A 12,416-nucleotide genomic window follows, 5' to 3' on the forward strand; every position below is an offset into this window, starting at 1 on the left:
ATACATTTTAGTTTTGCTATTAAATAAAGAGCAAAATTTTAATGAGGAACAGCGTAACATTTTTACAAGCTAAACGAAACTATCAAAATGCAATAAATATAACTATTATAAAATATGGAGTTTGTGGTGTTCCTTACTCGGCGCAAGAAATTGAGACTTTTTTTTTCGTAAGACATTTATTTGTAAATGTTTAAAATAAATATAATATAGATTTTAAATATTTTACTGATTAAATTGTCTTTATTAGTGTATCTATAGAATATAATTTTCGGTGGGACCTTCAGTTTTCGCAACTTTTACTTAAAAGCTCCCGCGAAAATTAATTTCCTGCCATGATCTGCCATCATTCTACTATCATCTGCATGTGTTGGGTGTGGTGAGTGGTCCTAAAACCATTTTTTTCCACTTATTGTCAATATCATCAAAAATCGGGGACACCAACATGCTTGTTAAAACCGGTAGATGGCGAAAGGGGATAAGAAAGTGGTATTTATTACAAAATAACAAAATCAACTGGGCCGAGTTTTTATGATTATAATTGAACCGGTGACAATGGTTGGAGGCGAGCCAGTTTCCGATTAATATGTGAATATTATGAATTTTGTCTGAATATTCTGTATAATCAAGAGCAATATATTTTTTGCATACCGCAAAAGGAAAATTATTGTAAGGAAATTATTTTACCATGAAAATCTGAAAGTTCTTCCGGATCAAAATAGAAAAGGCGATTCTTTACCTTTCTCTAAAAGGAAAGCCCCGAAATAAAGTATCTTGAACCCTAGTTTACTTAACTTGACGTATTGGTGTTAATTAAAACGGTGATACAAAAAGGGGAGTATCGTGAAATATAAAGGAGTGAATATGACGGCAGATAGACCGAGTGACCCAAGGGCTGATCTTCCTCAGTTTATGTGGGGTGTGGTGAGGACTGAGGAACCATGATCGAGTCTGAGGAACAAAGAAAAGTTTTCTTGGACAGAAGTTCATTGTTATCACTACCGCAGCTAAATATAACCAAAAACACGAAATGCAGTTCAGAAAATCTTTCAAATTTACGAGGTGAAATGCAACACCTGTATACAATACAATTATGCTCAAAGTACTTGTCCTGCCTCGACTAAAAACAATATTATTTACCCTTTTACCTAATCGAAAGTTAAACATGGATGGAAATGGAATTCGGTATTTACCCATGTTCATGCCGACTCCATAGTTTTATAATTAGACAGACACGGGTAAATAGATACTTAGTGGAAATCGCCATGCAATTTCACATTGGTTCAGCATGTTCTGCATACATCGGAAACTATATTGTACCTCACCTCCACGGTCTAATACACGGTATACCTGTATGCTCTATACACATGTTGTATAGTCTATATACAATGTCACCCAACTGTAAACTTGTATGATAATTGCATTGAATAATAGGGTCACACTAAATAACGCCCCTCGCAAGCGTGTTCTCGACTAGGACTGGAACCACTGTCATTACATAATAGTTAGGGATACGTTTCTTACCGATTGAACTGTACGATTTCTAATTCTTAATTATTTATCATTTCACCACTTATTAGTTTACTAACCGTTCGGGCATTTTTTTTCATTTATTGGGCACCCCCTACATCCTTGTGTAAGGTGAAGCGCAGAAGCGTTTACAGAGCCCAACAGGGAAGCATGCGAAGTTCATGCGTAGAAGCCTGAACAGTCGAGGGCGTAGAAGCCTGAAGAGTTAATGGTTTATGCAAGAAATTGGAAGTTCCAACAACTTGTCCCTGAATACGAATTCGCAACTTTCGACTTACAGCAGGTACCTACTTTGCTGCTAGGTGAACAGGGACGAAGGGGACTAGGAAGAGTGTCCAAACAACTTCCACCGGCATTTAGTTATATTTTATGACCTTTATTGACATAGTGTTGTGTTGTTGCAGTGTCTTCAAAATTATATTGTTTTGGTGATATAATTCTTTATCGTGACATTTAATTAATTTCCGTCATAATAACCATAGAATTAACGTCAAAAGACGACGTGGAATTCTGACTGTATCCGGTGATATTTGGGTTAATAAAATCATGAAGGGACATCCTGTTAGTCGTGGCGACAGCGCGCGCGCATATATGAAATATCAGCTGATGCGCATGTATATATGCGCCAACCCCCGACTCCCCTAGTCCGACTAGCAGCAGACAACTTTAGTAGTAAATAAACGCTTGGAGACGGTGAGTGTGTTGTAGGTGGCTCCTACCATCTTGACAGAGATATTTCAAGATTCACCGAGACTTTGGTTATCCACATATGAAACCTGACTTATCAACAGTGTTTATTGAAGTAAACAATATGATTGTTAAGGCAAACGGAACCTCGGAATTACTCCAGGAAGAGGAAGACGCCATGTCCATATTTTCACCTGTTATGCAGCTGCTACGGTCTTGCAACTCGTTCTTAATGCAAGGTATGTGCGGATGATATGCCCCCAAGGTTTATTTTCAAATTACCCCATGTAATGTACAAAATTAGGATACCAAAAGATAAGTTTATAAGATTACAGGTGTGGTTCATTTACTCACGATACGTTGCCCTTGACGAATTGTTACATCATTTGTCCACCAAGGGTATTCATTACCCACCAATGCTGCTCTTCCACTAGGGCTACCCATTATTGTATAAGAAGTACAGTATACTGTACCATGAAAATCTGATGGTGATCTGTATTTCAAGTGACGTTGCTTTATCCAAAGTAGCATGGAAAGCCCCCTTTTGTTAATACAAATAGTTTTCTTGTTTCCTTGTGGTTATCAGCATTTACTTTGATCACGCGCACCTACAGTGATTTACTTGTGTGTATATATATATATATATATATATATATATATATATATATATATATATATATATATATATATATATATATATATATATATATATATATGCTATTTAGTTATAGGTCAACCAGTCCCTGTGTTGGTCATTTTATATGCACTAATTCGTCTGTTGTAATGGTATGTACACTGAAAGACTAAGTGTTTAAGCTCGGTAATATATGCATTTTAACTTCAAGGTACACTAATTTAAGCATCACAAATAACTGGTAACATATACAGTAACTATTTCTTAAAGTCTAACTGGTGTAGGCTTTGTGTTTTTCAATTAATGCGTGATGTTTGTCGTGCCTGAACCATTTTCGTGGACACTTGTCTTGTTGGAGCCTTCTTCAGGTAAGCATTTCCAGGCAGTGTACTGCCTTTGTAAATGACACCATGTTAACTTCGCTGATATAAAATACCCTCCTTTTGCATAGAGTTTTATAGCCAAATATTTATATTGTATATTATAATGTTTTACTGTTTTGTGGAGAGGAAACCACTCACAAATCTTTTTAAACTTGACGTTTGTAGTAAAGTACTGTAATCTGATGCCTGGGGAAACTTTTTTCGGAGTATTTCGGAGTTACATATATTTTAGTTTAATTTGTCATTAGGAATAGAAAATGAATCAATTGGTTGAATGACCGTGAACGAATAATTGAAATAAATGCTACTGGGCGAGTGGGTGGCAGAGAGTGAGAGTGGTTGTTATGTCGTCCCACGCGCTCTGTAAAGCTGCACATCTGTTGCGTCATGCTATCGAGTTGGCCAACAGCTGATACATGTTGCAGACGAGTCAGAATTGGAGTGTGTAGATGGAGGAGGACGCTCGATCTGCATGAAAGTTCAAAGTTTGTGGCGACTTCAGAATTTGCTGTTCGGTATTTATATTTTATGTTGGTACGTACTCTTCATTTTGACATTTATTGGAGACCGGCTGAAAATATTAGGGGAACTAATGGTAAATCTTATTTAATGTTGGTAGAAATTGAGGTTAATTTCATCGTCTTAGTGTAATGTGAACACTACTAGGTTACGACCTTCAGTGGTAGCATGATTATACAGTTAGCCACTTCAAGGGTAAATTGCTAGTGTGCTTGGAGAAGCATCCAGAGTACGGATTCACAAGGGTGCGTACTATGAATATTCCTCAAATAAAGACTGCTTGAGCTAAAGCACATACTGTACATATCAGAATAGCGATAAGACTTCACCTTAACTAGATGCATTCACTTTGAACTGTTAGAAGATAAAATTGAAGGGTGTGTCCATGGGCGTCCGCAGGTCACGGGAATATACAACACACGAAGGGTCAAAATCACAATGAAGGCTCTTATTTATAAAAATAAATAAAAATTTATCTGATTATGAGGATTTGTCTGCCCTCTTAATTGCAATGCCATAATTTTGAAGGCGTGACCATCACCATCCCTTATTTTGTCTGCCCTGCCTCCTCCCCCAGGAAAAATTTGTGGACGTTTTTATTATTTGAATATAAAGGAATTTTCTAATGTAGAGGTCGGGTTGGAGTGTTCTAGCCTGCCCTGGTATTCTGATTATTTATTCACAAATATAAGTACAAGAATATATATATATATATATATATATATATATATATATATATATATATATATATATATATATATATATATATATATATAATATCTTGATAAAATCACACGGGAAAAGGGAAACAACGGAGCACCTTAGCTTTTGTCTTTATTCAAGACATCTTCAGAGGCAACTGGATTACATGGACAGAGAGAGGCTTAAACATACAGGGTAATCTTATTAAACATGAGGTCAGGTCATAATGATGTCATCCACTAATCCCCACACCAACACACAAGTAGAGGAGCTTAAGAGAAGGGAGGCGACGTGACTACTCAGGTCAGGTCAAAAATATGGGACCCACTAAATAACTATTCTACATTATGATCCAAGGTTTTCAAAGCATTTTTAACCTTGGGCCACTGACAAATAAATTTATGCAACATATTATCAGTTTTGAACTGACCATCACCAAGGTTTATTGATTTTAATTCCTTAATCAAACTAGCTTCAACCAGAAATCTTTCTGTGACACAAGATGATTTGAATACTTCTAAGCTTTTTCCCCAAGCAATGGGATGATTATTATTCCTAACATGAACGAACAGGGCACTGCTTTCAGATGCTGTTCTGATATTGTACTTATGTTGTCTGATTCTGAGCTGCAATGTTTTTCCTGTCTGACCTACATAATTACCATTACATTTGCTACATGGAATACAATAAACACTTCCATTTACATTCATACTTGGGCTATTTTTTATTAACATATTGGTAATGGTTGAGTCATACTTGAAAACAACATTAATATTTAGTAGTTTGAGGGACCGAACTAACGGGACAAATTCATTACGATAGGGCAGTCAAAATATTCTTAAGTGTAGGAATTTGCCCGGTTTGAGAGAACTGAAAGGATTTTTTAGCCCTTTTAAAACAACGATCAACAAACACAGAAGGGTACCCAAGTTTTTGTGTAATGGAACAAATGTGTTTCAATTCATCATCAATAAATTCAGCGTCACAAATACGCAGACATCTCAAGAACATAGCAGAAAAAACTGACATTTTGGTAGACTCCAGGTGATTCGATAAAAAGTGTATGAAACTGTCTACCTGTGTGGGCTTTCTGTATACAGTGCCTTAAATTTGTAGTTTTAGCCATTTCTCATGATAAGCATATCAAGGAATGGAAGGGATCCATTTATTTCTCTCGATTTTGAATGTGATACTTGGGACAATATCATTAAGCTTGTCTAAAAATTCCAATGGGTCACTGTTTCTAGGCCACACATAATACACACACACACACACACATATATATATATATATATATATATATATATATATATATATATATATATACATGTAACCACAAGAAATCTTGATAAAATCACACAAAAAATAAACTTAGGAGCGTCTTTATTCAAGACATCTTCAGAGGTCTTGAATAAAGACGAAGCTAAGGTACTCCGTTGTTTCCATTTTCCCGTGTGATTTTATATATATATATATATATATATATATATATATATATATATATATATATATATATATATATATATATAATATATAATATATATATATATATCCAGCAGAGGCAGAGTAATTCCCATGTGGTTATTTTTTTTATTTAAAAATGTTACAATTTACATATACTGTATACGTACATAAATATTACATATTAACATATTTGTAAGTGAAATATTTGGATGACTTTTCTTTTAAAATACACTTGATCATCCATTTATTATAATATATCCTGCCTTTAATAAAGGCTATAGTCTTCTTAACATTATAATTTTCTTTCCTACTTAACCACATACAGTAAATATAATCTGACATTAGCATGATCATCCTACATTGATAACTGGCCTGGCACGTGTGTCCTTGGCCAGGTGATGCTCTTATTGTGCGAGTATAAGGTTTATCAAGATCATCCTACACGATACATGATCAAGCCGTGTTGTGGCAGTGAACTGGTTCCGTTTTGTCGTATGCATAGATAGAGGTATAATAAAACTGAACGACGGCTCAGACTGGCAGCCTAAATAAAACCACTTTAAAATATTTATATTTGTGATATCACGATAATGAGTTATTGAACAAAATGTGCATTAATCTAATTATATAATGTAGCATAGTTTAATACGTCAGCTATCAAGTGTTACTTAGTGGATGATAAGTGAGATAAAAAATACTAACACATTTAAGAGAAGGGTCATCATGAAATAAGGTTATACAGTACCTTGTAATAGAGATCGAGTGAGCCATGAGGAACATATATTTTAAAATTTTATTTAATTTGTTTTATGATATATTTGATCATATTAAGTTAGACGAACAATGACAAAAATTAGTATATAAGTAAGACTTGAATAAGAATGGAGAAAACTGCAACGGGCCTATTGGCCCCATACTGGGCCAATTTACACCCAACCCCTATCGCTCATAAACCCATCCAACCTATGTTTGAAGCTATCCAGCGTATTCGAGTTAATGATGATGTTTGGTAACTTGTTCCATTCATCCACTACTCTATTTCCAAACCAATTTTTACCTATCGCTCCTAAACGAAAAATTGTGTAATTTAAAACAATTGCTACGAGTTCGCTCCTGGTTGGATAGTTTAAGTACCTTTGTTTAGCCCTGACTTCCATTTATAAGCCTCTATCGTATCGCCCCTCACTACGTCTCTCGAGGGAGTGCAAATTAAGATGCTTTAACTTGTCTGTACTCAAGGTTCCTAATGCCCTGGATTAGTCTTGTCATTCTCCCCTGAAATCTTTCTGGGAATTCTATATCCATTCTGTGGTACAGTGACCAGAACTGAACTGTGTAATCCGAGTGAGGTCTCACAAGCTCAATATATAGTTTTAGGATACCACCCTTCAAGAGTCAGACCCCAGTGATTATGACAGTGGCGGTAATGTTTCTATGGGAAACACTAGCCGGAGTGGAAGCACCAATGCCACGGGTCCTATCAACCTGCCCTCCGCCAACCAGCCAAGTAAGCTGAATCTGCACCTTCCCAAGGACTCGCTGAAAACCGTCGAGGAACGGTTTAATTGGATGATGAAGTACCGCAGACAACACGGTCCTAACATTCAATTCCGACAAGGCAAGAACCGGAACTTTATCAAGTGTCAGACTCCTGAGGTCTATGAAACACTTAGTACTGTTGGGTTTGACAGGGTTGTCCTGGTGCCCCTCCCAGTAGACGCTGATGAATGTTGCTACATCCTATTGAAACAATTTCCCCTATACGCGTGACTTTAATTCTAGTATACTCAGTATACATCGACATTACAGGGGGAACACCCCACAAGCTGCTGTCATTGTCAAGTGGAAGGGAGGGGAATGCCCATCCACTGTGGAGGCCCACTCAATCCTCCCTCCACTTTATGCAGAACCCTATCACCCCGGGCCTGCATTTTGTGTTATCTGTTCTCATTGGGGTCACACCTTCACTGCCTGCTGCCGACATGATCCTCCCAGATGTCGCTTCTGTTCACGTAACCATAACTCCTCCGCCTGTGCCCAGAAAATCAAAGAGCATCTTAATGGGGGTGGTGTGGGCTATGTAGTTGATCCCAGGTGTTGTAACTGTGGCGGCCGGCACAATGCCCCAATCCCCCGCCTGGACCTGCCACACTTTGCCATAAACAGATAAATTGTACCGGGAATTCCCCCACACTCATCATTCTGTCACTTTATGTAACTAGCTGACAAAACCCATGACCCCTCAGGCTTTTACGCCCTTAATGCACGAGTCAAAGGCAAGCTTGAACTACGCATGCTTCCCAGATGGGCGCTGTAAATGCTTCTGCGTTTCACCTTGCATTGGATGTAAGGGGGTGCCCAATAAACTAGCCCCCTCGGGGCAGTCTAAAAAAAAAATCTAAATCCACCCTTGCTAGTCTTGTAACTAACACCCCTTTGTATGAACCCAAGTACTTTGTTAGCCTTGTTTCGAGCAAATAAACATTGTTGAGTTGGTTTAAGATTCCTACTTATCATTACTCCTAAATCCTTCTCACAGTCGAATTTCTCTATAACAACGTTGCTCATTTGATATCTGGTTTCTCTTTTTAATTGGAATGGTGATAATTTAAAGTTCAAAGAGGAGGACTCCGTTTCTGTCGTGAAAAATAACTATCATCGACCCTCTGTTCATCCCCCATACCCCTAACCTTTTGGTCTCTCTATGCGACCCCCACTGTGTGTGCGCCACTGCCGTGGAACTGGTTGGATCTAGAAACAACCACCGACGATGGGAACCCAGTATTTGGTGTGGCCTCGTTACCAGTTTTATTTTGAAAATATTAAATTGTTCGTACTCCAATAGCTTGCTCTTTAAAGAGTGCACCGTGGTGGGCGTTGATAATGACCGTGTGTGTATTTTTTTTTTTTTTATGCATTTTACACGAGTATCCCCATCCCACACCTCTGCGCGAGTTTCTGGATTATATGTGCGCTGTTATATTCTTAAAGGGAAGCAGTTCTTACCATCTTTTGTTAGACTGTGTACGTCTCTGTCGGTAGCGAGACGGGGCTGTGAGTGATCCAAAGACATGGAGTGAACGCACCAGGAGTCAGACAGGCTAGGCTGTATTGATCACTCCGGCATCGTCACTTCAGGCTCTTGGCCAGCTGTGGAGCAAATAAGTGGTCCAAATTTTAACGCAATTATTTTTTCGCGTGTTATTTTGTTGTGAAAGGAGGACGTAGCTGTTATTCGTAGTTCCCGAGCAAGCAGAAAACATACACAATTGCTTCATAATTTTTGTTTACACTGCGCATGGACAAGAACACTCACTGTTTATTGTCCTTTGAGAGTTTTGTATAATATATGTAATTGATGCAATATGCTCAAAAACTTGTTTGAATACAACAAAAAGCCGTTTTTATGAAAAAATATCATCTTAACGATCTACATGTACCGTGTCCTTTTTTTCACCATTACGATCTCAGAAGTCGAAAATTGGTTTGGTTTGTTTTTAACATTAGATTTTGTGTTTCTGAATTCAGGTTTATTCCTCTGAAGGCAATGTTCATTTTATTTCTTAACTGATTTTAACCAGAATAGGAAGACAGTAGGCTTAACTACAATATAAAAATGTATGCTTTTTCTAAGTGATTACCAACCCCATTCACTACATTTTCTCCCTTGGGGAACCTTAACAATCCCCTTATACCTCCTACATTTTCCCTCAATTACTCCTAATAATAATGGTGAAAAGTGATACTATTTTTATCAGGAGTAGAAGGAAACATCCTTCTTTCGTTTTTAGCTGTTGGCAACTCCCATTAATTTGTTCACATTATGACAATGAATTTCACTCATCATTATCCAACATAAATTTGGCTCACAACAAACTTGAGTTGGATTGGGAAGAACCGAGTTCATTTGTCCCACTGCCCTGGGAAGGTTGGATTAAATAATAAACCCTTATCTAATATCAGATCTTGAAAATTTTCAAATTTTTCTTAGCCATCTTTCATCTAGAGTCCTAGACCAGCGGAAAAAAGCCATAGTATTTTAGTTGGTGCTACTATATGTTCGACTTGTATTAATTAACACGAAATTCATTACACAGAAATATAGAAATAAGTAGGTCAGCTGAAAGAAATAGGTCTTGAAATATGTTTGTTGACAGTGACAGCATCTCTCTCACGCATCTGTCAAGATACCGAGCCGAAACACTTGCTCATATGGTTATATGCAGTATACCAGTTAACCCAATAAATGCAGTGTAACCCAGATTGCATTGTTTTTATCCCTAGAAAAGTTGACAAGCAGGCTAACAATAATCTAGAAGTTAAAGAGGAAATTATATACCCGTTACCTCACAGTTCTTAATACTATACTGTACATTGCGTTCTGTTGTAATATGAATTCTAATGAAATTAAAACATGAACATTATTCAATAATAAATTATTACGTAATTGTCAACCCCCCAAACAATGCAGCAATGCAAATTTGAATGGGTTCCAGAGAAAATGAGATGAGCTTTCGAGCTGAATTTATTAGTCTGGAAGCCCGTAGTAGTATTGCTTTGTCCGTCGGTCCCCCATGTAACTAACGATTTAATAGAGGAATTCGAATACGATTGTTGACTGCGGAATTAAGGACGATGTGTTTGTAGATAATATCATGAACAAGGTTTAAATATCAGTCCTTCCTCTCCGGGAGCACTATACCCTGTAGGTGGGATCTCTTCTTTGATCACTTGTGTGTGATGGAGACGCGAAAATATTCATAAGCTTGACACGTTCTCTTTCACAAGTCGTCTTCCCTTACCTGTTCACCTTGTATTATACAGCCAGATGAAGTTGTGAGTACATCTTGTTTTGTTCACGTGGTCGTTTTCCTTATCAACCTATCCTTTCCGCGCTTTCGTTGTTTCCGCCTCACGGGTGCTCCTTTCTTCAATGTTCATTATCCTTATCCCACTTGGTTCTGATTTGTTTTTCTTCGCATGCTCATTCTCTTCTGTTCGTTCTTTCATCACTAGTATGTCTTCCTCATAATTAGCCACAGTAGTATGGTATATATCGTATCAACATAAACGCAGGGGTAGTAGCACCTACAGTGATAGAGGATAGCAACGTCAACATTTCCGTCGCATAAACTCAGTAACCTCAAGCGCCAGGACTCGGGAGTTACAATCTGTGCAATGTTTTCGTGACGTAAGTTGTATGAATGAAGGCCACATACCGAACAAGCCAGCGAGTGGAGGACAAAGTCGTGGCTACTTGCACGTTCGAACGGACTCCTGCCCACTCCCGAACAAGGTAGGGCAGGTGTACGTGTAGTAATGTACTTGAAGGTCACTGAGAACGTCAGTGGCTCAGTGGGTCCTAACAGTTTGTAGGTTTATTGCTTTGCTAGCTGCGATGACATTAACATTTGTGTTGATGTATGTAAAGTGCATATTTGTTCATATATTGTATGTTCATTCCGCAGATCTTAAATTATCCATTTTTTTCATAATTACCTCGCCATTGTCATATGAATTATATATATTTTTTCCGGAACTTACCTTCATGGTCAACTTGAGTTTGTGTTAACAATGAAATGAGGGAAGACATTGTTCTTTTATTTTTAGCAACTTTACCGTAATTTTTTTATTTATTTTTTATAAAATGATGAAGAATAATTTTGTTTGTGTTAATATTGGTATAATATATCTATATATATATATATATATATATATATATATATATATATATATATATATATATATATATATATATATATATATATATATATATATATATATATATATATATATATATATATATATATATATATATATATATATATATATATATTTTTTTTTTTTTTTTTTTTTTTTTTTTTATGCATCTGAAGATGTCTTGAATAAACGAAAGTAAGGTGCTCCGTTGTTTCCCTTTTCCTGTGTGATTTTATCAATATATATATATATATATATATATATATATATATATATATATATATATATATATGCAAATCTCACTAGGTGCGCGTGATCTAGGTATATGCTGATAACCACAAGGAAAGAAGAAAACACGAAGTTCCCAAGCGCTTTCGTGTAATTCACATCTTCAGGGGTGAGTACAGACTAGAGAGAGTAATACAAATCAAGGTGTATATATACAGAGGAGGGTGAGACCAGGTCCACAATGGTCAGGTATTAGGTAATGACCCTACTAATCTTTAAATAGCACACAACGGTTGGTGGTCAGGTCAGATGGTCAAGTGACCCGGCCTTCTCACCTGATCACAAATCTTCTTAATTACAAAATTGTCCAGCTTGTACATGCCGTTACTCAAATTCATGTTGAATGCTTCGGTATGTTTAATAAGACTAGATTCTATGATGTTCCTACTGTCAATTGACTTACATGGTAATATTGAGGAGGCATTATCCCAGTCAATGCAATGCTTGTTATCCCTCAAATGAACAAACAGAGCATTGGATTCCTGGCCTGTCCTAACACTGTATTTGTGTTG

At 36.9% G+C, this 12,416-nt stretch overlaps 1 protein-coding gene across 1 annotated transcript in view; it reads left to right on the forward strand.

Moving 5' to 3' along the window:
- Window positions 1-2,165: 2,165 nt before the first annotated feature.
- The window catches only part of LOC121878725 (nudix hydrolase 20, chloroplastic-like), a 37,168-nt gene continuing 26,917 nt past the window's right edge, over window positions 2,166-12,416 (forward strand). Inside the window, exon 1 of the mRNA XM_042385072.1 lies at window positions 2,166-2,453. Coding sequence (XP_042241006.1) covers window positions 2,297-2,453 — 157 coding nt within the window. The 5' untranslated portion in view covers window positions 2,166-2,296. The remainder of the gene's footprint in view (window positions 2,454-12,416) is intronic.

Source organism: Homarus americanus, unplaced genomic scaffold (assembly GCF_018991925.1).
Source record: "Homarus americanus isolate GMGI-L3 unplaced genomic scaffold, GMGI_Hamer_2.0 scaffold2558, whole genome shotgun sequence".
Classification (NCBI taxonomy): domain Eukaryota; kingdom Metazoa; phylum Arthropoda; class Malacostraca; order Decapoda; family Nephropidae; genus Homarus; species Homarus americanus.